At 42.9% G+C, this 24,041-nt stretch overlaps 1 protein-coding gene across 1 annotated transcript in view; it reads left to right on the top strand.

Annotated features, from left to right (window-relative positions):
• EMILIN2 (elastin microfibril interfacer 2) overlaps positions 1-14,392 on the top strand; it is a 33,073-nt gene extending 18,681 nt beyond the window's left edge. Inside the window, exons 5-8 of the mRNA XM_066546225.1 lie at positions 5,313-5,645; positions 6,259-6,297; positions 12,525-12,662; positions 13,249-14,392. Coding sequence (XP_066402322.1) covers positions 5,313-5,645; positions 6,259-6,297; positions 12,525-12,662; positions 13,249-13,586 — 848 coding nt within the window. The 3' untranslated portion in view covers positions 13,587-14,392. The remainder of the gene's footprint in view (positions 1-5,312; positions 5,646-6,258; positions 6,298-12,524; positions 12,663-13,248) is intronic.
• The last annotated feature ends 9,649 nt before the right edge of the window (positions 14,393-24,041 follow it).

The following is a 24,041-nucleotide window of genomic DNA, read 5'->3' as shown; positions in this document are numbered from 1 at the left end:
CATGTTTTTATGTTTACTTTGAGCTAGAATAAAGATAGTGGGAAAAGTAGTGTTTTCGAATAGTGATTGTAAAGTGAATTTTTTGTAATAATTGTCTGTATTATGCCAATTCATTTGATTTGATTTTTTTTGTTTTGTTTTGTTGTTGAAGATTATTCTGTATTCCTCAGGGAAAATTGAAAAGCAAGTAGAGAAAACTGAAGTCAAATTAATTCAAATTTATTATAAGAAAGATTTCTTCTAAGTCGTGTTCTTAGCATGAGTTTATACTTATAATTCAGCACCAACTCTTTGATCTAGAAGTTTCACAAATGAGCTCTGGCATATCTTGGCATGGCAATATAAGACTTCTGCTTCGTAGCTCTCCCAGAAGCTTGCATTCCCACAAGGTCATTGGCAGTACTTGGCACATTCCAGCTGGCAATGTTTTAGCACCTCAGCCAGTTCTGTTAATAGTCCAGCATGCTGGTGCAAATCCACCTGCACTTTGTTTAAAGTTTGCATTAGAGCAGCTGAGAGGCTGGGACACATTCCCTTTGTCCCGGAACGCTGGGAAATGGTAACCTCAGCGTGCTGATGAGCCTTGCAATGAAGGTTTAGAGACCTTGCCAAATGCTACTCTGTTCCCTCTGCAGTTCTTGCTCCAAATTCCAGCAGTGGGTTGTTTTCCTGAAAGTTGAAGTTTACAGAAGGAAGCTGAGTTGCTGTTTTCCTGTTTCTCTTAGCATGATGCAAAATCATAGGAATTGGAGACTGTTTTGAAACTGCACTCTTCAGTTGGTTGATGCTTCTGGTTTTAATTCTGTGCACGTATGAGATAAGTAAGAGGCCAATTTCTGTGACTGGGTAAAATTAGAAGAGGTGCTGAGGGAAGAGCCTGTGCGCTTTTGCAGCTGATGGCGGTTGGGAGAGATCAGATGTGAGATTTTTGAGTGTTCTTTCTGGAATGGCCAAGTTGTGCCTCATGAAGGGAAGAATATCCTTCTCACCCCAAGGCAGAGACTTGAAAACCTGCAATAGGTGTGTTTCTTTTGTTTAATTGTTTAAAACCAAATGTATAGCAGTACTTGACACAAAAAGTCTTTCTGAAGTGAGAAGCTTTTGTGTGAAATAAATTCTCTTAACTTTAAAGGAAGAAGTAGAGTGAAGAAGGACTGTAAATTTCAGATAATTCTTTTGCTGTAATTTTGACTTAAATTCATCAGGGTTAGGACCTTTATCCCTAGATCTTGCAGAAACATCCCAGTTTCCATTAAAATGGAACATGGTGTATCTGTGTAATCCTGTTTCTCATCCATCTTCCCCAAAATTAACTATCACTAAGGACCAACATTGGAGAAAGGTCCAAGATACATACAAGTAGTAATCTTTCTGCTGCTGTTTGAAGCAGGTTCTCAAGCGACCTCATGGGTTGCATTTATCAGCCCCTCTTAGAGTGTATTAAAGAATTAAAAGCCTCTGCACACCTAGGTTTCCATAAAATAATGCCTTTTCAGGGCAGACCCCTCCATCCACCACTGGGTGTTAAAAGCCTGTGGAAGGACACTGCTGCTGGGTGTGGGGTGCAAGCACTCTGAGCATCCCTTGCTGCTCTGGGGTGCCTCTGGCCTCTGAGGGATTCCTGAAGCACACACTGCAGTTCCCAAATGTTTCCAATTACAATAACACTGTCTGGCACAGCAGCCTGAGTAAGTTTTGATGGCAGGAGTTGCAGAAAGATTTTGGCAGAAGAGCCTTTTTTGGAAGTGATTTTGGGAACCCTGTTACGTGAGTTGGGGTATGGCTTTAACTATTTTTACATTTGTGATCTGCAGCCTTGTCTGCCATACCAACATTATTTGACAGGAAGACCTGAACTTGGATCAGTGGAGAGTTTCTTGTGCACAATTTGCCAGCACATCGTAGCATTCAAATGATGTCATTTGACTTCAGAGGGGCCGAAACAGAAACAAGTTGTTGCTAATAAAGTTGTTGAGGGCAGTAAGGCAAGGATGTGTTGCAAGAAATAAAACATAGAATCTTACCAACAAGCAGTCTAAGCCCAGCAAAGTCAAATGACCCTCATCTTAAAAATATGGCTGTAGTATCTTCCATGTTTTTTATTCAGGGGTTTCAAATGCCTCAAGCCAAACTAACAAGCCAGTTTAGCAAATGACTGTGTATCAGATGCAAACTTAGAGACTAGAAAAGTGCTTAATTTGTTGTAATTCCTGGTGAAGGTCGTGAAATGTGAAATGCAGTGGTGACAGCAGGCAGTGGTCTGCTCTAAGCATTCAGGGAACCATGCATGATGTGCTCTCCAAGGTAAAATGATCCAGCGGCTTTCCATCCACATTAAATGGTGCCTTCCCCCAGCTCTGTGTCTGGTAGTCTAAGTTGTTCTCATTGCACTCTGTTCCTCTCTGAGGGTATGTTTGCTCTTCACATGGCATGAAACTGAAAGCCATGCTAAAGTTGGTGGTCTCTATTAAAGTACTGCCTTTTTTATATATATCCATGAAGTTTTCCAGGAATCAAAAGTGGGGTCTTGCAGCCAGATACAGTGCTGGGAGTGCAGTTTGCTTTGGTTGTAGGTATTTGACCTGACCTGCAATTCCTGTGGTAGTTGTCCGAGTAGCAGGGTGTTGAAACCAACAACAAAATGTTTTCTGATGAAGTTGTGGCCTAAGAAACCAAATGTGTGCTCTGCATTACAGCATGGATAAAATGCAACATAAAATTTTTAATGCTGTAGTGTGAATAGTCATACAGTCTAGGAGTCTCTGGGCTCCCCGTGAGCTTGTGCACAGTGCTGCTTTCTAACAGAATTGTTAAATCCCCTGGGTGTCTATAACAAAATTCAAGTGAGGTCTTTTGGGCTTCTTGTGAGAGCAGTCACAGATTCCTTTACTCTCTAGTTAGCTTTATGCACTTCATTTCTGTGTGTTTGGGGGGCTGAGGAGAGCACCAGAGGATGCTGGTATGTGATGTGGTAATCACATTGTCACTCACAGCAGCGGTGACAAGCAGAGCAGCAAGGATGCTGCTGCTGAGAACAGTGTTCCTGTTCCTAGCCGTGTAATGATCTCAGCTCTGTCCTTGCCTTCCCAGATAGATGGGAGGATGATGGGAAGATTGCGTTCATGGCCTGCTCAGCAAAGTTCAAGCAGATGTCTACTCACATATATCTGATTGCTTCCACTTGAAGTTGAGCTTTAGGCCAGTGATTCTGGAGATAGCGTTATGGAGATGGGACAATTCTGAATATTGCAGTATTCATGTTGCATGCAAGGAAGCAGTTTGCTCAGGATATGGGATTTCAGCAGTTGATTGTTATTTAAAGGTCTAGAAAAGCAAGCAGAGAAATGTATTCATTCTCCCAGTGTCATCCCAAATAATTGTCTTAATGAGGCTTAGCATAATTGACTCAAGAAATGACAAGTACATGCATCCCAAGGTAAAGTACTTTGCCAATTTGTTTTTTCAATGAGGTTAATCTGAAGATTTTAGTTGAAGGTCTAAATCAATGTTTCTGTGGACAGAAGTTGTCTTACAAAGCAAATAATTCTGTTAAAAAAAATCACTTTGATATTTTCAGGGTTTTTTGAAATTTTTTTTAAGATTTTTTTTAATTTTAAGGTTTTTATGAAAATAGTTTTAATCTGCATAAAGCAAACATTTCACTGTTTAGGCCTCTGCCTTGTGGACAGAGTTACTGAGTGAGCTTCAGACCAGCTTTGTGGTGCATTGCCTGCATGAGTTTCAGTTCTCCTGATGGTTAAAAGTCAGCCAGCAAAGATCAGGGAAGTTTTTTCCTAGCAGCCATATCTAGCAAATGAATGCAGGTGGTGTGAGACTATGACTTCAGACAGCCTCCCAGTACTCCTGAAGGCTTATGGAGGCTTTTAAGGCTTTTATGAGACTGAAAACAAGAAATGAAATTCACAAGGGTAAAGTGCAGGTGTGGAGTAGTCACAAAACAGCACGTGGGTTGCCAGTGATGCTGTCTGGACCCCAGCCACGTGTTGGAGACAATACCTGCACAAGTTTATTGTAAGTTCTTCCTCAAATGGGCAGAGTAAGGCTCTCCTGGGCTCCCCAGACACACACCAGAGCCAGGGGAAGCCTCACACCACATCTGCTGCTTGGCACAGCCAGGTGGGTTAGCCCTAACCACTGGTGAATTTGCCTGGGCTGATTTTGGAGTGTACTGAATTGAAGTGTTTCATTGTGAGCACCACTCAGAGAGGTGGTCTGTGCTGGGAACCTTGGCAAGCATCTCTGGTATGTGACAAGTTGTATCAGATAAATTTTCAATGGGATGTTTGCCCATTTCCACAGAAACTCACATCCATCCCTGCACCTAAAGACATGTTTTAGTCTCAAAATGCAACCAAAGTAACCTATGCTGAAGTTTAATTTAGCATGCAATTCTCTTTACTCTGTGTAAAAGGTGTCATGGCATCTGCTAAACTCTACACATTTGTAAATTTCTGTTCTTAATGTAAATGTAATTCAACTTTACTCTTGGGAGGGCATTGCATCTAGGACTTCATTTTTATGAATAAACCAGAATTCCTATAAAGAGCTTAGATCTTGACCAGATATACAAATGGAACCATGTTAGAGCTGTTCAACCCTGATGTCATATGGGTTGGCTGCCCCAGTGGAAAAGTTTTTTAATGGTATCTCTTCGATTTAAACAATAAAGAATTTTCTGGTAGATTATATCTTTGAGTTCTGCCTTTATTGGCAGAAAATATTAGTCATGGAAGTACTAGGATGTTTAAGCTTGTTGCTTTTTAAGGTAAGGGGAAAAGCCTCTTAAGTCATGTTCATTTACTGATGTTTTTTGCTGTGGGTAATTTTCTTTATGATCATGCTAGAGGGACAGCCTTGTGCTGAGAGTTGTGGGAGCGCAGTGGGTGTGGTGGGCTGGGGAGAACTGAAGTGAGAGGAGAGAGAGGGAGGGACAGGGAGAGCTCACTCTGGAATGAAGGTACTGCTGGGATAAGTGTGATGCTCTGCCTGTTTGGGGCAGAAAAGCCAAGCTGGTGTAACAATTGAATGAATGTTCATAGGTTATTTGATTGCTTCTTGTCCTGTCTCCAGGCTGTCTTCATTCCTTTCCCTGTGCCATACAGGCTACTGTAAGGAGTGGAGTCTGTAGTACTTCAGGAGTGGAATGGTACTTAACCAGTGCAGTCTTGGATCTCAGGGAACAACTGAGTCCTGTTTTATTTTGAAGTATTTGTTATGCAAAACCATGCAAGCTCATGTTCTATTTTAGGCAAATAATTTTGTATTTTTCCTGCTCTTTCATCCTGTCAAAGGGCGACCAGAAGTACCGCAGCATCCATTGCCACCGAGGCCGCCCGTGCAGCCCCAGCCTGGCATTTCCCTGCTGCCATCCCGGCCCAGGATGCACCCCCCGCGACACAGGATCCCCCTCCTCCCACCACAGCCGAGACCTCCCCCACGCCCAGCTCTGCCAGGGTCAGCAGTTGTGCCACTTCTGCCTGGAACAACCGGCATCATCTTGGAGACTGGGGAGGCAGGACCTCCTGGCACGGTTTTGATGTCTGGGAGAGGGCGTCTGAGGAGTGTGGATGGCCAGGCTGGCCAGAGCACCATGCCCATTGCTGAAGGGTACGCTGGAGCACCAGGTGAGAGAACCAAGCTGGTAATTCATCACTCCTGAGTGCAATTGACGTGTCAGGTCTTGCTGGAGAGCTGACACTGAGATCTGGTGTGCTTTACCAGCCCCCTTTTGGCCTTTCATGGACACCCACTGAGGCTGCTGGGAATGGGTTTTCAGCAGAGATGATTTGTGAATTGGCCTCTGCAGCCTCCAGCTGGCTGCAGGAGTAGGGGAAACTCACTCAGTGCCAGTTTTGCTGCCTTTCCAAGGATGCACAAAGCATGAGGTCAACAGAGATGATGTAAAATCCCTGGTAACTACAGCAGTCTTTGCCGCTAGGGAAACTCAATTTCTTTTTTTCTTTCCAGAATGCTTGCAGTGGATTTAATACATTGGAGTAATAGTTTGGTTCTTTTTGCCATGACCACCCCAGTTTAACAATAATTGAGCATTTCATAGGGGACACTATTTAATAGCTGTTTTGGTAGGTTGCTCTTAAGTAAACCAAGAGGGAGTGGAACGGCGTGCTCTAGAAAGCATCCATGAAGAAAGGGCTGCTTTCTAGAGCACTGCAGTGATATTTGGTCATAATGTACTCTGCTGTGTACTGAGTCACACATATTACTTTTCCTTTGTAGGATATCCAAAGCCACCTCATTCTACCACGGATTCACAAGGTAAGGCAGTTGTTTCCTAGAAATATTTCACATGGGTTCTTAATGTTTATTTCAGTCCCTGGAAGGTCATGGCTGAGAGAGAAAAATGTGTTATTTTTTAGTATTTAAGTTTAGCATTGAGGAAAATCTGATCAATTTTTGCTAGACCAAAGCATTAAAACATAACCTGTATCTTTTGAAAACCTAGAGGTAGGGAGAGGAGTTAGGTTTTGAAAAATCATTTTGGGTTCTTGCTACTTACTTCACTGTGTGTTTTTTAAATACAGAGAGTTTGTATTTTCTAGCTAATGTCAGTATGCACCTTTCGTATGCCTTCTAAATTAGAAAATAAAGAGATATTTATTATTATTTTATTATTTCTTTATTAAAACATTAATAAGGCCAAGACTAAGATCTTGAATAACTGCTGGCATCTTACCCTATTGCATGAGGTTGTTCTCCTCTTGGGAGAGCTTCTGGCTTTGTTACAGTCACCAGGGCTCAAGTTCTGATTTCAGTGAAAGCAGAAGTGCTGCCACTTACAGTCACTGATTAAAATGATTCAGAATGCAGTTTTTTTGGTTGGCTGGGGTGCTTTTTTAAAAAATTTGTTAATATCACAATTTATTTAAGAATTTGTATGATGAACAGGTATAAAATTTATGTGGGACATGCTGGTTGGCCTAGATAAATATGTTGATTGGGTGCTGCCAGCAATGCAGTCTCATACTCAAGATATTATCAAACCCTGGGGAATGGTATCCTTGATCAAAGTATTTCCACATCCTCTTCAAAAAAAGTTATTTCATCTAAATTTGTTTGAGGAAATAATGGGCGATAGATGGAAGTAAAACATAAGGGCTTTATGGAATTCAAAAACCTACTGCCCCAGGACTTAATTTGATGGCCATAACAAAATCACAAGTACACTTCATGAAGAACGGTCTGGGGACTGACAAAAAAAGAATTGTAAAGAGTTCATGCTCTCATTGTGATATTTATACCTGCTAATTAAAATTCCATCATAGCCTTAAAGCAATCTTTTTGCATTTGAGGATTGTGGTGGTAAGAACAGGCAGCGATAGATGAGGTTTCTGGAAAAGGATAAGAAGTAAAGAAACATTCGTTTATCTTGATGCCAGCAAAGCCAATATAGATGTCTAGATTTCTGTGATAAATGGATTTCCTGGGGGTTTTCTTCCTATTGAAATTTATAGAGAGCAGTGTTTTAATAAGTTTATGCTAAAACTGTGTGAAACAGTAGGTGGATGTTAGAAGCGTTGAAAAGGCAGGGCAAGGCAGGAGTGCACCCATCTGCTGCTTGGTGGAACATGTTGGTGGAACAGTTACCACCCTGGGATCCAGAGGGAGGTGGGCTTGACCAAGGAGTTCATTTTCCTGATCCATGCCACTGAATACCTATCTAAATACAAGGTATTCCTGCTGATCTGTCCTTAAAATCCCCACAGTGTGCCTTGCAGACCTCAATGGCAGATAGTCAGGAAACAGAGGGATAAGGGTGATACCAAAAGCTGTTAAGACTTTTGTGGAGTTGGAACATTTACATCCACTGTCCCTAATCTGGACTGGCTGGATTGATGGGCTGAGGACAATTGGATGAGGTTCAACATGACCTCAAATACCAGATAAGTACCAGGTGCTGCACTTTGGCCACAATAACCTGCTGCAGGGGGCAGAGTGGCTGGGAATCTGCCCAGAGGAAAAGGACCCGAGGATGCTGGTCAGCAGTGGCTGAACATGAGGGAGTGTATGCCCAGGGGGACAAGAAGGCCAATGGCATCCTGGCCTCTATCACAAATAGTGTGGCCAGCAGGACTAGGGAAGTGATTCTTCCCAGCATTTGGCACCGGGGATGCCACACCTCAAGTGCTGTGTCCAGTTCTGGGCCCCTCAATCCAGGAAGGACATTGAGGTGCTGGAGCATGTTCAGAGAAGGGCAGTGAAGATGGTGAAGGGTCTGGAGCACAAATCTGATGAGAAGCAGCTGAGGGAGCTGGGGGTGTTTATCCTGGAGAAGAGGAGGCTCAGGAGTGACCGTACCGCTCTCTACAACCACTGAAAGGAGGCTGGAGCCAGCTGAGAGTTGGCCTCTTCTCCCAGGCAAGCAACAGGACAGGAGGACATGGCCTTAAGCTGCATTAGGGGAGGATTAGGGTGGACATGAAGAAGAGTTTCTTCACAGAAAGGGTGATTAGACTTTGGAATGGAGTGCCCAGGGAGGTGGTGGAGTCACGGTCCCTGGAGGTGTTTAAGGATGTGGCACTCGGTGCCATGGTTGACATGGTGGTGTTCAGTCATAGGTTGGGCTTGATGATCTCAGAGGTTTTTTCCAGTCCAATTGAGTCTGTGATTCTAGTTGTCAGTGCCTGATGAAGAGAGAGCATTCTGGGACAGAATTCAGCAGTTAACAGTGCTGTGGAAATTAACAGCTGGGGAAGGGAAGATTTTTGGCTTATCAGAGGAGGAACTTACTGTGTGAATAGGGCATCAAGGAATCCTTACTGTCTCATTAGCTCTGGACCACTGCTTGTGATGTCTTTGACAGTCTTCACTCAGTGCATTTTGTAGTACTGAAATTCAAATTTGAAAGATGACCAGACCTTCTTGTACTATAATTCCTAATATAAGAAGCTTGTACTCTTAAAATGGCCTTCTGAGTACTCTCTTTCAGTTCTGTTTCTGAATAGCTTCTGTTACATAAAAGCATTGCTCAGGAAGAAGGGCAGATTGAGGGCTCCAATGCTCCAATTCTGTCTTCTGGGACTAAAGTAGCCCACTTTCATGCTTTTCTTGAATGTTGAGGCATGATTTGCATCTTTTCAGTACCAGAGTATTTCTTGATTTTTATTTTTTTTTTATTCCTTAGCTATTAGGAACAGTAGGTAAGTGCTGGAGCAATATTCTCTTGCTGCGGTGTGAAAGGATGGAATTGTAAGAGCAGACAGATATTACTAACAGACTCAGCAGGAAAGTATGTGTGTCTTCATAAAACACCAAGATATCATCCACATCAGAATCACTGTGACAGAGCAGCAGAGCAGAGCAGCTTCATTGAGCACTGGCTCATGGAAATCAGTGTGGCGCTGTGCTGCATGGCCAAGCCATAGGCAGGAGGAATGTTTCTGAAAATGACACGTTAAGGTCAAATTGGAGAGCTTAAAAAAAATAGGAAAGTGACAAATTGCTTGTATTTTTGTCCTATTTGCTCTAACAGAAATTACACACTTTGCCCTCATTTAGATTTAGGAGTATTGACCATATGTGAGAGGAAATTTGGCAAATCCTCCTTACTCCTGCTGTATCCAAGGGACTCAGGGTGTCCACTGACATATGAATTATATACTTAGGCTTTCTTCTGTGTCAGTTCTTGAAGAATCCTCATTCCAGTTGCTGAGCAGTTGTCCAGAGCCCCTTCATATAGTTATTTTTTCTCCTTTCATTTGATAGCAAATGCCTATGCTGTGTGCTGTTTTGTTTTGCTTAATGATATTTTTTTCCTTTTCTTTCCTTCTGGCCCTTGGGCTCTGTGGAAGGCATGAACTGTGCTTGGAACCAGGAACACAACCAGCAGATAGGTGGAAGTAGATGTAACCTAACAAGGGCCACCCATGCATCTTCTGTGGTTTTTGACTCCCCAGAATGCATTACAGTAGCACAGATTGCCAAGAACAGACTTACCTGCTCCTGCTTACCTGCATGTGTAATATCTCGAGTGAAACCTTCTTGAATGCATCTGAAGTCAAAAGAGCTTTTTCCTCCCCCAAAAGGGGGAGTAAAACTGCGGCTGAAACTTCCGTGAAACGTTGTCTGCCTGGCAGTTTCTTCATCAGAGCTTAGCCTGTGGTTCACAGCTTTAAAATGCTTTAATTTTTTTTTTTTTTTCTGATGTTTATACTTCCACAATATTGACTGCTTAAGTGAAAGTAAGTGTCCAAGCCTGGACCTTCCTTCAGGAAGCTGAACTTTGCATGAAGAAAAGTGTTTGCAAGAGGGGACATGTAGGAGAAGGTGGTGCAGCCCTCTGTAAAGTTTTGAAAAAGCAGTGCTGAGGTGTTGGTAGGAATTATGAAAACTTCAAACAGGCAGCACAACTCCATCTAGAAGGTGGGAAGAGGGAAAGAGAGCACAGACACACTGGATCTTTACTGTGTGACCTTATATCACCCCCTGAACTGATCTACAAGATATTTAGACAGGTTTAAGATTTCTCCTTTGAATAGATACATACGGTGTGCTGAACTCAGCTGCAGATCTGAAGCAATTTCATCAGCTTAGCAACAAATAGTCACTTCTAATAACTACTCTAGCAATTAGTAAAGGAAAATCTTGAAGGAAGCTGTGAAGAGTGAGGGCAGGAATCACTCCTTTATTCAGATGACACCAACCCAAACAGGGCTGTTGCTGCTCCAAAGCTGGCAGTGTTTCTGGGCAGGCAACACGTGCTTTGTTCCATTTTGCGGTGTTACTGCAGGGGAAAGAAACCTTTTGTGTGAGCCAACAATTTGAGGTGTGTTTTCAGTTAATTTCAGTCTCAAGGTGAGCTGAGAGTAGCTTTCTGTGTAAGCAGCATTGTGTTAAGGTGGTGGAGCTTTACAGAAGCTGTTTAAGTAACTAGGCTTCCTGCAATTAATTTTGGTACTTTCAAACAACCTCATCTTAGCTTGCAGTTGCACCTGCAGGCACGTTGGCAGGTAGGAGTAATGAAAAAGGGCTTCTGTCTATCTTCTGAGCTTGAGACAAAATGCTGAATAAGAAGATTTCCAAAGATACATGAGGCAGCTGGTTAACAGCCCCTGAGGGAAATCAACGTGGTTATCTGCCAATTCTGAAGGTGCAGGCATGTCTTCCCCTTTGCCTTCTCCTCCCCACCCCCCAGGCTGAGTTATTCAGAAAAACAGTGGATAGCAGAACATTTGTATATCCACATTTTAGGTGAAGTTATGTGACTTTTTAAACTTCAATTTTAAGCAATATCATCTGAATTAGATTGGATTTTAAGAAAAGTGTTTTTACACTGGTCAGGCACTGCAATGGGCTCCCCAGGGAAGTAATCACAGCACCAAGCCTGAGAGAGTTCAAGAAGAGTTTGGACACTGCTCTCAGGCACAAGGTGTGATTGTTGGGGTGTCCTGTGCAGGGCCAGGAGTTGGACTTAGATGGTTCTTGTGGGTCCCTTTCAATTCAGGATTTGATGAATTTAGCATTTGTTGCTGATGGGCATCTCTGATTGAGAGGGAGAGGACAAACATTAATTTTAAGGAAGGCAGAAGGAGCAGGGTGAAACAGCAGCTGTGGACAACTCTAGGGCATTTGTTGTTTAGCTACTTGCCCAGACAAAGCAGCAAGAATTGACTCTGGCAGTGTGTACTGCCTTAAGGAAAATGTTTAAAGGGAAGGTATTTTGAATGGGACTAATAAGTGACTGAGAACTGAACACTTGATATTAAGTCAGTCTGTTAAAAGTAAAAGTTTGTCTTAATTGTCCAAATTATATTTCATCCAACTCAGTCTAACAGCAGTGTTCATCTAGCAGCTGGATAGCCACTATAAAATACCTAAGTGTCTGTTTGATCTGCTGAGAAAAGAATTAAAAATCGTCAAGTGAAAAGTCCCCCAGAAGAGAAGTGATGGAGAGAGACCAAAAGTTGTTTTTGCATTAATACAGAAATGTTATATATTCTTAAAGGCATTTTCACTAGGCTTTGGCAGAAAAAGTGGGAGATCTAAGCTGTGCACAGCTTTTCAACATGACAAGGAAATCTGGCACGAGCTATAATCTTTAGCATTCCTATGGCCATTGTGATAGTGATGGAGAGTGGAGATGTTGAAAGGCAGCCTCTGTCCTGAGAAAGGTCTTGGACAGAAGCATTACTGAATTGAAGGGTGCTAGGATTTCTACTGCCAGCCTTTGCTAGCCATGTACTATTTCCTTAGAACAGAAAACAAAAACAAACAAACAAACAACAACAACAACAACAAAACAAAACAAAAAACCCCTGTGGCCAAGGCAGGAGCTTCATGTTGCTCAGTACATTTTAAGGTGAGACACCTGGGGCCTGGGCTAGCATATGTGTTCTGCTAATTCTGGCATCCTGCAATTGGCAGGATTAGTCCAAGTGGAGTATGTGCAAGAACAGATGAACAGACAGAGGATTATAAAGCATCATAGGGACAAGGCTGTGTTATCATCTTGATGTGATTCTGACTTGTGTTGTTACCCATTTCAGGACCTGCCACTGCTGCTGTGCCCTCTCTGGTGTCATTTTCTGCTGGGCTCACACAGAAGCCTTTCTCCAGTGATGTTGGCGTGGTTCACTTCAACAAAGTGCTTGTGAATGATGGGGACTATTATAACCCCAATACAGGTAACAGCCAAGGAATGCACCCCAGATATGCTGGACAGGCAGGAGGATGGGTTACCAGTGTTCCATGTTACCTTAGGCCTTGCTGGTACATTGAAACCAAGTCCATCTAAACCAGACACATGGGGGTAAAAGCTTCCTGTGGGTGTGGACAGGCACATGCTTTCACAGCTGGTTTTCCATGACTGCCCAGTACTGCTGAGGCCCAGCTCACTTCTACATACACAGCTGGGTGTGCTCCTCAGCCCACCTGAGCCCAGCTGAGCCCAGGTAGCAGAGGTGAGGTTCCTTACTCATCCACTTCACTGTGGCTGGGGCACGGACAGGGGAGGGGAGGGGAGAGGGAGAGGTTCTTCTATTGTCTCTCCAAGGTCCCTAACTGGGAGCTGCCTCCTTCTCAAGCACAGAGTGCAAGCTGTGCCTTCGCCTCCACGACACTGATCAGTTGGTCACCTGCCCAGGCTGACCTCGTTGGGTGCACGAAGCAGTGGCTGACCCACGTGGCTTTATGTTTGTCACTGTGCTTAGGGCAGTCAGGTGTCCCCTTGTTGAGTGACTGTGGTCAGTGCAGGCTGTCTCTGTTCCGCAGGCATTTTCACGTCGCCGTACGAAGGGCGCTACCTGATCACGGCCGTGCTGGCCCCGGAGAGGGACGAGTACGTGGAAGCGGTGCTGTCCGTCTCCAACGCCAGCGTGGCTCAGCTCCACACTGCTGGCTACAGAAGGGAACTGCTGGAGTATCACAAACCCTACTCGGGGAAACAGACCTGTGGTGGTCCTGGGACGTTCCACCTTGTTCTTCACCTCAAAGCAGGAGACGAAGTGAACGTCGTTGTAACGGGAGGCAAACTGGCCTACACAGACTCTGACGAAATGTACTCCACGTTTAGTGGAGTTCTCCTTTATCCTTCCATTTCTCATGTTTAGGTTTACCTTGAACAGGGGAGAAGGGTAAGATATTCAGAAGAAATTAAGTGTAATAAAATTCAAAGCTTTAATATATTCAGTTTATATATTTGATTTCAGTGATGGGTTTATAGTCTATATGGAAACATTTTCCTTGTCCCTTGTTAACTGAGGTAGCTACAAAACACACATTTCTGTAGCTAAATGAACTCCTTCCCAAGCCCTTTACCTGTACAAGCAGAACAATTGTTTAAACAAGAAGTGTGTTCTCAATAGATACTTCTCCACTGTGCTCCTGCTATTCCCTAGTCAATTGCCTTTGCAATCTTTTCCCTAGTTTTTCAAATTGTTCCTAGTGTATCAAAGTTTACATCTTTGCTCAAGTTTACAGTTGTGGTCAGCTATTTTCATGTTTTCAGTAAAGCAGAGCCGAGAAAGTGAAATTGTAGTGGATATGGTTGATGACTTTTTATTCCTTGTAGTAATGTGCGTTGGCATAATCAGTTTGTTCAGTGCAATTGCAAACTGTGGTGGTGCAAACCAAAATGATATTCACCTGCATCAGTTTTCTTTTTTGCCTTTAAGGGCCAAACACTGTGCTAGGAGACAAGGTGAGTGACTCAGTCAGGTGGAAGCAGCAGCACAGAGAGAAACTTGCCTCAGCTTTCCACTGGGAAGATGTGAACGCAAGGTGCAGTTGCTACTACTGAAAGATTCAGAACAGTTATTGTCTATTTATGGAGTAAAAAAGATGATTGGTTATTCATGACACTCTTGAGATTAAAGCTTGCTGCTGGAAATTAATAAAAGAGGTCAGAAAAATCAGACTCAACTTTGCTTAGCTAGAAAAGTGGTGATTTTGAAAAATTTTAAAAATTTTACAAGGCCTGTTTCTGGCAGTCCAGCAGTACTTGCATTAGAAGGGAAGTTTGTGTCTTTGGTGCACTGTAGAAGACAAATCAGAGAAAAAAAAAAGGTTGATAAAGGAAAATAGTTTTATTAGTCAATATTGTCAAATGCACAAACCAACCCTCTGCCAGAGTTGTTGTGACGACCTCCTGCATCAGTGCTTTCGAGGGAGGTTTGTTTTAACACTCAGCATCTGTTTATATGGATAAAGCAGCCTTCTTAGCTTAAACAGGTAAACACATCCGAGGCAGCAGTATTTTATTTTGCACACTAGCCACTTCTCAGTGGAGGTAACAAAAATGATGCTTTGGCTCTTAGGAGTTAGCATTTCGATCACTTCTGTGGCTGAAATCCAGCCATGTTTAACTGAGAGCAGGACTGTATATTCATTTTTCACATGTACATATATTTGTCACTTGTACATTCTTTGTATCGGCTGACCTTTTTAGTAGTCTGTTCATGCCACATAGAGCTGTATTTATCATAGTGGTTTGTGTAGTGTATTTTCCTTATTACAAATGCAGAACAGCTGTTTGTAGCCTCAGAACAAACATTTTTTTTAGGTGAGGGAAGAACTGCCTGCGCTGTAAAGCAGTACATTGTATTTAGCTGAAGATCTTCCCATCTGAGGAGATCAGATGAAGACTTGTGCTTTTGTTACTTAGTTTTGGAACAGATACTCCCTAATAACTGTTTCCAGGCAATGAGTTCAGGCCTTCCCACAACAAACTATCACATCCTGGAAGCTGAACTGCTTTAAGAAGAGCAGGCAAAAAAAGCTTTCTGTCCACAGGGGACCTCTGAGTCAGTCCTAGTGCAGCTAGGGTTGCACTGGGGCACTTGTGAGCACAGGAAGGAAATTGTGGGTGGAGTTTAAAGCACCTGATTTGGGAAGATCTCTTGACACCTGATTTCCAGAAATGACGGTGTTAGAGATAAGCAGGAGCTGGGGCAAGCTGTGTTTGCAGGGGGAAGGCTGTTTCTGACAGAGCAGCTGGCAGGCAGTAGCCAAAGATGTACAGTCAACTTGCACTGATGGAAGGAGCCGCCTCCATCCCGTTTCCCTGCCTGTGTTTCTGGACCTGAGCATTAGCACACAGTCAGCAACTGCACACTCGTTCAAGGGGGGCTTAACTTTCTTTTGTCCTTTCTGTCCCATGCCTTCCTAGGGCTCAGAATGGTAGGGACAGACAGGAAGGGTTGTTTTCTGTGTTTTCAAAAGCCAAGCGTATAATTCGCTTTTTCTTTGTTTTAAAAACATAATTTCTTGTTACGTACAAAAGCCAGAGAAGCACTTTTCCTTTCAGGATATTTTTCACTCTCCTCCAGAAAGCTGTGTTCTCTAAGAAGCTGGCTCCAGACTATGTATGACTCAAGATTATTGTTGCCTGTTCTAAAAATGACTCATGGAAACAAACAAAATGAGCTGAGTGCTTAGGGAGACCTAGCTGGCAAACACAACCTTTTTGTTCCACCTCCCCCAAGTGAGAAATTTTTAAGAATCATCAGTGCAAGTTTAGTGCTGAGTTGCAAATCAATTATTTAATTATTATCGATCATTTAATTATTACCTAACTGCTCCAGGAGATTCCTAAATCCAGCTAACAGATCTTCACATGCCCAGTTCTGCTAATGGGACAGGGCCATCCTACACCAGAAAGTTTCCCTTTAGACCCAGGATCTGCTGCTGCCTGTGCTGGGACAGTTTAAGCATCAAAATGCAGCGTAACTGGTACTTGTACACTGCTGTAGGGCATTCCCTAAACTGAGTCACAGCAGGGCACAATCTCAGCACCTTATTTTGAGGGCACCTTTAGACTTTTGAGGGACAGCTTCCCATTCATCTCGAGCTGTGTGGGTGGGTAAAGCTATGACCTTTTACAAGGAACCTCTATCTAAGATTCCCACCTTTGTTGAGAGGGATTTGACCTTAATTTGCACTTCCTTGGTAATTGCTGTAATCAGTGTAGGTGGTTTAGTTCCTCCTAATGAGGTTATTTTCCTGGAGCTAACAAGAGGAATATTCACTCACCTGGGAAGACCACAGGGATGTAGCCCATCAACAGGGAAAGGGAGAATAAAACCTGAGTTTGTCTCTGCTCCAGTCAGTGCTTGGATTAAATATTAATAATGCAAGAGCTGGAAGAGACTTGGGCACAAATGCATTCATAGCCCTGACAAGGGCTGGCTCCACACAGAGCAGCCCAGCTTCAAAGAAGGGAGTAAGAGCTCTGCTCCAGAATACCTGTGCCTACTGACAGAGCATTTACATCTGGTGAGAATCAGCAGCAGCACACGGAAAGACCTGCACTGAAAGGAGAATTTCTCACTGTGGGTTTATGATTTGACTGCCACATCCAGGAGAACCCACAAGCTCAAATAGGAAGCATCTGTTAACTGAGAAAGCCTTAAAAAAAATCCAGGAGGTGGGAGCTCTAAGATAGGACTGGTGCCTGTCTCACAGATCACAGTGCTACCTTTTAGAGCTGCATTGTAGGTAGTTTAGTAATGCAGTACATGAGAATTGCAAAGCTCTTAGGCAATACAGTATCTGTTGGGCCCAGTGCTCTAATTTGACATCAAAAGAGGAAGAAACTCAGGAAGAATAAACTCACCTACCAATGCTGTACAGGCAGATGTGTGTCTGACAGTCCCTCAGCCAGGCACGAGGCCCCCTGGTTCCTAGGGACTGCAAATATACAAACCAGATGAGTCTCCAGGGCAGCATCACTTGTGAGACAGGTGAGTTCCCAGAGGCAGGGCTTTAGCAGCCAGAACATCTGAAGCCAAGCCAGCATGCTGACAGCCAGAGAGACTTGCCTCTGGCCAAATGTGGCAAGCCTATCCTAAAACCCCAATGTGACTTATAAATCAGTCATATCCCCAGGAAAGACTGCAGCAAAGCAGGAATGCCAATTTTCACTGCAAAAAGTGTAAAAAAAATTCTACCTCATTATTTTAATTTGCTATTAAGACCTCTGGAGACAGCAAAGACATTTTTCTACTGTCCACTTTGAGAACACTCAAAGCTATGAGGACTTTCTGTGGTATTCTATCACATTTCCTTTCAGTGTACACCAGACTAGTTGCACCAGGCTAGTTTGTGCTAGTGTCACTGAGACTCTAGTTGGTTTGATGAAACCAGCTGGCCCAAAAAGAAAAATTAAAAATAGTCAAGCAAGCTGTAGGTGGAAAGCATAAGAAAGCAGCTTGAAACAACAAGCCCATCACCACCCCATGCAGCTTTAAAATGTGCTGGGAATGCAAGGTAAAGAGTTCCCCAACTACAACCAGGAGATTCAAATCAGGATTGAACTCTTTCCTGAGAATACAGCATGCATTTGGAAGTGATTGCTCGCTGATTATCTAAGTCCTTGTATTACAGCCCAGTAGTGGCCATGGGTTCTCTCACTAGAACTAGAAATGCATTTACAGTCTCAGCTGGAGATGGGAGGAATCTGCACTCCACTCCTCCTTGCTCAGCAGGTACAGGTCAGCTGCTGGTTGCTCCTGGATGATGGCACAGAGTTCAAATCATCCAGCTACCAGGAATACCTGAGGGCAGTCTCCTGTCATCACAAGACAGACTTGTGCTCCAGCCAACATAACCTTTTTGCAATGTACCCTGCAGACTTGGGATGCAGAACAGCAGCTCTGCCAATTTTTTGTATATGGGAGATTTCAAACAACACCCTGTAACATGTTACTGCATAACCAGGTTTTGGCATTTATTTCACTGTCTTGATTGTGAAAAAGGAACATGACTAACGTTTTTCAGCAAAAAGAACAGTGCATTTCAAAGTATGCTTCAGGGTGTGCATGTCTATACATATATTCATGCATATATAAAAATAATCTCAAAGGGGGAGAGAAATATCCAGGAACATGAACAAACTGTGTGACAGAAAACAACTGCAGATTATGTCCAAATAAAGCCTACCTCTTGTGTAATGCCTTGATGCTCTTTTGCTTTCCAGGGAATACAGCAGCACTGTAAGCCAAAATTTTTTTCTCTTCTCTGCCTCCTTTAGAACTGCAGGTTCTGGCTTCTCAGTCAAGCTTGCATGTAGATTTAAAATGATTTTTCAGTGTCAAGCACTGTGTCACATAGACTTTGTAGTACATAGAAGTTCTGCCAACACAGCTCTTGTCCATCTCAGTTGCTCAGTCACTGTACTGATTCCTGGTATTTCAGTTGCAAGTATTGCAAGGGACCTACAACCATCACCTACTCCAAGTGCCTGACCAATTCAGTGCTGGACAAAAGCTAAAGCATGTTGATCAAAGGCATTGTCCTTTGCCTTTAATGCCTCTTAAACACTGACAGGCTTGGGGATCCTGAGATGGCCCCTCCATTCCTCCAGCATGGCAGGGGCAGAGCCCACAGGGGCAGGATGTGGCATCTGCAGGGCTGAGCCTCCTGCCACTGCTGCAGTGAGTCTCTGCCTGCCTCACAGCAGATGGAGCAAGGGCTGTCCATGCCTGGGAGTGCTGAGCAGCTGCACAGAGCACTCTTAGGCTGCACTCCCCTCCATCCATGCTGCTGGCATGGGGTGTTTCCCAGTGACTGAGAGTGCGGACAGCCAGCCATTCCCATGGCCCTGGCAGGACCCCCTTCTTTGTGGTGCATCAAAGCAGCTTCAAGTTCAAGAGCATGGGGAATCCAGGGTGGCTTCCAGGGAAAAGGAAGCGTCCAATTCCATGTGGGGAGAGCACCTGGCTGCCTTACACACAAGAGATTCCATGAACACTGTAGTTTGGGGATCCTTGGGGGTTGTTAGTTGTCTGGAATTTGTTTGGTTGCTCATTTTTACCAATCGCTGACCTTTGCATTTGTCCTGGTTCTGGGTTTGGACAGGGTTAAGTTTTGCAGCAGGGGTGAGCAACTGGATATGAATTGTACACTCTGCTGTTCCTATCACTGTTGTTACTGTTCCTTATTTCACTGCTGTTTCTAGTAAATTGTTCTAATCTCAACCTGTGATCTTCAGCTCTGTGTGCCTCCAGCTGTCATTTCCAGCCCTCCACAGGGGAAGAGAGGGAGCTGGAGGAAGGGTGTGAAAGCTCAGTGGTCTGGGGTATTTCAGTGGGAATACAAAATTGGGGAATACCATTCCTAAACCATGCCAACACTGCAGAGCAGAGCTGCTCAGAGCTCCTGTACATCTAGATCTCTCTGCAAGGCCTTGTCCCTTGAGAGTGAACAGCATCTCCCAGCTTGCATTGTCAGCAAACTTGCAAATGGTGCATTCAGCTCCTGCATCCAGCCCATTGATAAATACATTGAACAGAACTGGCCCTGGAATTGAGCTTTGAGGAGCACCACTGGTCACCCATCACCAGCCAGCAGCAGTTCCTTTCCCTTTCACCACAACCCTCTGAGCCCTGCCCTTCAGCCAGTTCTAGGCTGAGCAGTTCATGGTGTTGCTTGTGATCACCAGAGCAGGTACACAGGAAGTATCATCAGAAGTGGGAAATGTAAGATTAGAGGCCAGCAAAGTAGGAAGGTGAATTAAAAAGAGAGGGCAGGGAAAGGTTGGCTAAAAGATACAACCAGAAAGAACAGGAGGTGTACCAGTGCTCAAGTGTGACAGAAACACTAGTGGGGGCTTGATTAATTTAAGGCAAGGGAAAGGAGCAAAAGCAGCAAGGGACTGCTTAGGAAACACATTGCACAGGAGTGGCCATCTCTGCCAGGCAGAAGACCCTGAAAAACCCTTGCTGTGTCCAACAGTGAAAGCTCTGAGCACACACAGCACAGGGGACATGTGCCCAGAAAACCTAGCTGAGCTGGCTCTGTGCTCACCGCTGGCACAAGAGCTCAGCTGGCAACAAGTGGGAGCATGCACACACTTCCCACCAAAACAGTGCAGGACTGCAGGTCCTCAGTGCACCACATGCATGACATAACTCCAGGCACAGTGTTCTGCTCCTGGAAACAGTGATTCTGTTCTTTACACATTGAAACCAGCTGCTCCAAGACAGAAAAATCCATCCACCAAGAACAAGACCACCCTAGTAGGAGTGCATTACAGTAAGATGGATACAGGAGAAACAATGCCAACTCAGAAAAGTTTTTGCAACAGATTCAAACATTTGGCATACATTTGGCACAGGACACACCACCCTTCTGTTGCTTGCAGAGGCAGAGTCACTCACTGCAGCACCAAGGATGCAGTCGGACCCAGGTGTGAAGGATGGGCAGTGAGCAGACTGCTGGGAGGAATGAGTGCAGTGTGTCAGCAGAGTCATGGGGGAAACCTGGCAGGAACACAGGAGGTGATAAAACACCAGCAGTAACACCAATGACACCACAGAAGGACCAAGAGGCACAGCATCACTGACCTTTTCATGCAGATCCATCATAATGTGACTGAACAATCAGGTTTTCTATGTAGGCTGCTAGGTGGTTGCATTTACCAAGAGCAGCAAGAGACCAGAGAAATTAATTTCTATTGAAAGCTTGAGGCCCCTTTTCCAAGACTACCTCACAATATTTGCTTCAAACCATTTAACAACTGCTATGGAAGACAATATTCTTTGCCTTGAAAGGGAAAAGTTAACTTTGATTGAAACAGGATAAAACTCCAAATTAGGGCAGATTTACAAGAGTTCAAACTGCACTTACAACTTTTTCTTCAAGGCAGCTTGTAGATTCCCAAGTCATGCCTCTGTTACCTGGTATTTTATATTACCAAGTGCATGTTTGCTTTTTATTATAGTTGTAACCCAGTATTGGTACTGGCACAGAAGTTAAGCTTGATGACAGCAATGTCTTATCAGCTGTATAAATATTCTGAAAAAAAAAAAGTAAATCAAGCCTGAAGGAAAGCAAATATACTGTATCCTGAGAAGACCAACTTGAATTCTATGCTGAACATAAACACAATTTTAATAGCCCCATGTTTAGTCATTCAGCAGTACAATAAAGGAATTGCCAAATACAAAGTAAAGAGAAATTTTACTTTAAGTCTGTTTTTATTGTGATAACATTGTTCCGAACACCAATAAACATTGCACTGAAATGTGGGTTGCTGTACCCAAGACAGTCCAGTCTTAACAAAAACCACTGTATTGGTATGATCACAGATTTGACATTTTAAACACACTACCTTATTAGTGATTGGGTTGCTTAATAATCAAGTATTCCACATCTTCAAGATAAAAAATGAAACAAATGACTGAAGAGAGTTTTCCCACCCTCAAAATAAACAACATTTTAACTTTCATCTGGAAGTAATTAACACTGTAAAAAAGTCCCAAACAATTCCTTTCTATTTAGCAAATTTTAACTCTGGAAATTAAAATTTCTTCAGGTAAAAGTGACACTTTAAAGGCATCTCAAATTCTCTATCTGTGATGTTTCACTAGGAATTTGCATTACAGTCATTTAAACAACTCATCCATATGACAGCATTTTCTAGAAGACTTGCATGAAATATTAACATGAAATCTCATCTCTTTCACGTTTACCATAAATGGATTCAGAGTTTGCTTCAGAAGTCCCATAATGGAGTTGACACAAGTGTTAAAACTTTTCCAGTTGAAAAGAAAAAAAAGGGTTTTGGAAGGCATATACCGATGACAGAAAGTTAAGACGACATGAGCCAGGATTGCACATGCACTTGTACACTGTTGGGAATGAAAGCCCAATCTTCTGAAGTACAAACATGCTTGGTACAGTAAATAAATTTTAAAAAAATTAAATCCAGAAATGCATACCCTTTAAACTGTTGATCTTTAAATCATTATAGAAACAGGTAATGTCCAAGTCACTAACAAGTTTTGAATTGCAATGTTCCTTATTTACTCCCAGACAGGTGTCATTGACTCAGCCTTTGAGGGGTTCCAACGCTAAGAGGATCTGCATCTTCAACAACACAGTCTTAACTGGGGTGTGTGTGTGCCCACAGCCAGGCACACTTAGAAGTTCCTCTTTCACAGAAAGAATGATGTAGCTTGCGCTAATTTTACACCAGTATAGCACAACTTGTTCTCAAACATTCGTTTCAGGCCACTTCTCTCCACTAAGGTAACAAAGGTCAAGCTAACACATAATTCTTATTTACCCCCTCCACGTTCATGTTGTGGCACAAGCCCACAGCTTGATAGCAACGAGATGTCTGCTCTAGAGTCAGTAAAGTGCCCAGCAGCCCCGAGAACACAGGTACACAACGACAGGCCCCATATCCTGTCCCTAAATGGGGTTAACAAACAATCTGAAAAGCTTCAAATACAAGCCAGAGTTAGAAAAACCAAACCCCCTGCCCTGCTCATATCAGAAAGACTCAGCAACATTTACATTTTATCAAAAAACAAATATCAAACTGTAGCTGTTACAGAGAAAAACAAATCTGTTTTTTTAATTAAGCAACCTTTTGGACACCCCTACAATGCAAAGTGACATGCCAGCAGAATGAGGAGCTCTCAACAAAACTCACACAACCCCCATTTTCATACCAGCTGAAAGTACATGTATTTGGAGATATACCTGATACTGTTTTTCCACACTTCTCATTTACTCAAGACCCCACCTTGAAATCCACAGCTTATCTTTATGACAGTCTGAAAAGTTGAAGGGAATTGAAGGAAAAAAGAAAAGTGAAAAAAGAATATTAACCCAAAAAAACACAACCAAACCATGGTAACAATCTGTCCCATTTGGGAACTCATCATGGTTTCATGAAGTGCTTTTATGTTTAGAAAAGCTGTGTAAAACCAGGGCTACCAAGAGTAGACTTAAGCATGGTAAAGCAAATTTTGACAGCCACAAAAAGACTGTTTTAGGAAAGGCTGCTTCACTTCCTTTATGCAAAATAGAATCTTTAGATATAATATTTAATCTTGTAATTAAAATACTTTATTACGTTGGATTCTTATTTATTAATTTTAAAGTATTTAAGTGACTTAAAAGCTCAAATCACATTGATATTCAAAGCACTTGGTGATCATGAAAATTTTAGTTTCTAATGAAATCTATGGGATAAAGAGTAGGAAAAGCGAAAAAAAAAATACACGCAATTATGTTTGCAAGCTTTTGACATTGAAAAAAATACGAGAAAAAAGCAGTAAAACATCCTTTGAGTTGAATCCTGTGAAAGGATTCAACTCTCCACTAAAAGACTGAGTAGATTGGTGACCAAGAACCACAGAAGTTATTTTGTTCTCACAGTACAAAGATGAGGATGCCTTTCAATTCACTGACATGCATGACACACCGTGACAGCTACGTTTTTTTATCCCACTCTCCTTCTCCTGCTCTGAAAGAGATTCCAGGTTGATTTTGCTTGCCTCCACTCATTATCCAGTGTTTTATAAATAGAGGAATACACTAGAATTTTATAACTGTGGGGAGGATAGTAATTTCATTTTTAAAGTGATTTAAAAATGCCCCCTCCTCCCCCGAGTAGTTCACCAATTGTCCAGTTAGCTGATGTTACATCAGAACTGAGGGTTAGGACAGCCTGAAAATTGAGAAAAAATTACTCCTGGAGAGATGTAAAATCCTCTAAATGTATGCTTTTGCAGGTAGTAAAACTGAGTGATCTGGTGTTTAAATGACTGTAG

The sequence above is a fragment of the Molothrus aeneus genome, chromosome 1, assembly GCF_037042795.1.
Source record: "Molothrus aeneus isolate 106 chromosome 1, BPBGC_Maene_1.0, whole genome shotgun sequence".
NCBI classification, from domain to species: Eukaryota; Metazoa; Chordata; class Aves; order Passeriformes; family Icteridae; genus Molothrus; species Molothrus aeneus.
This window is presented reverse-complemented; position numbering and strand designations above follow the sequence as displayed.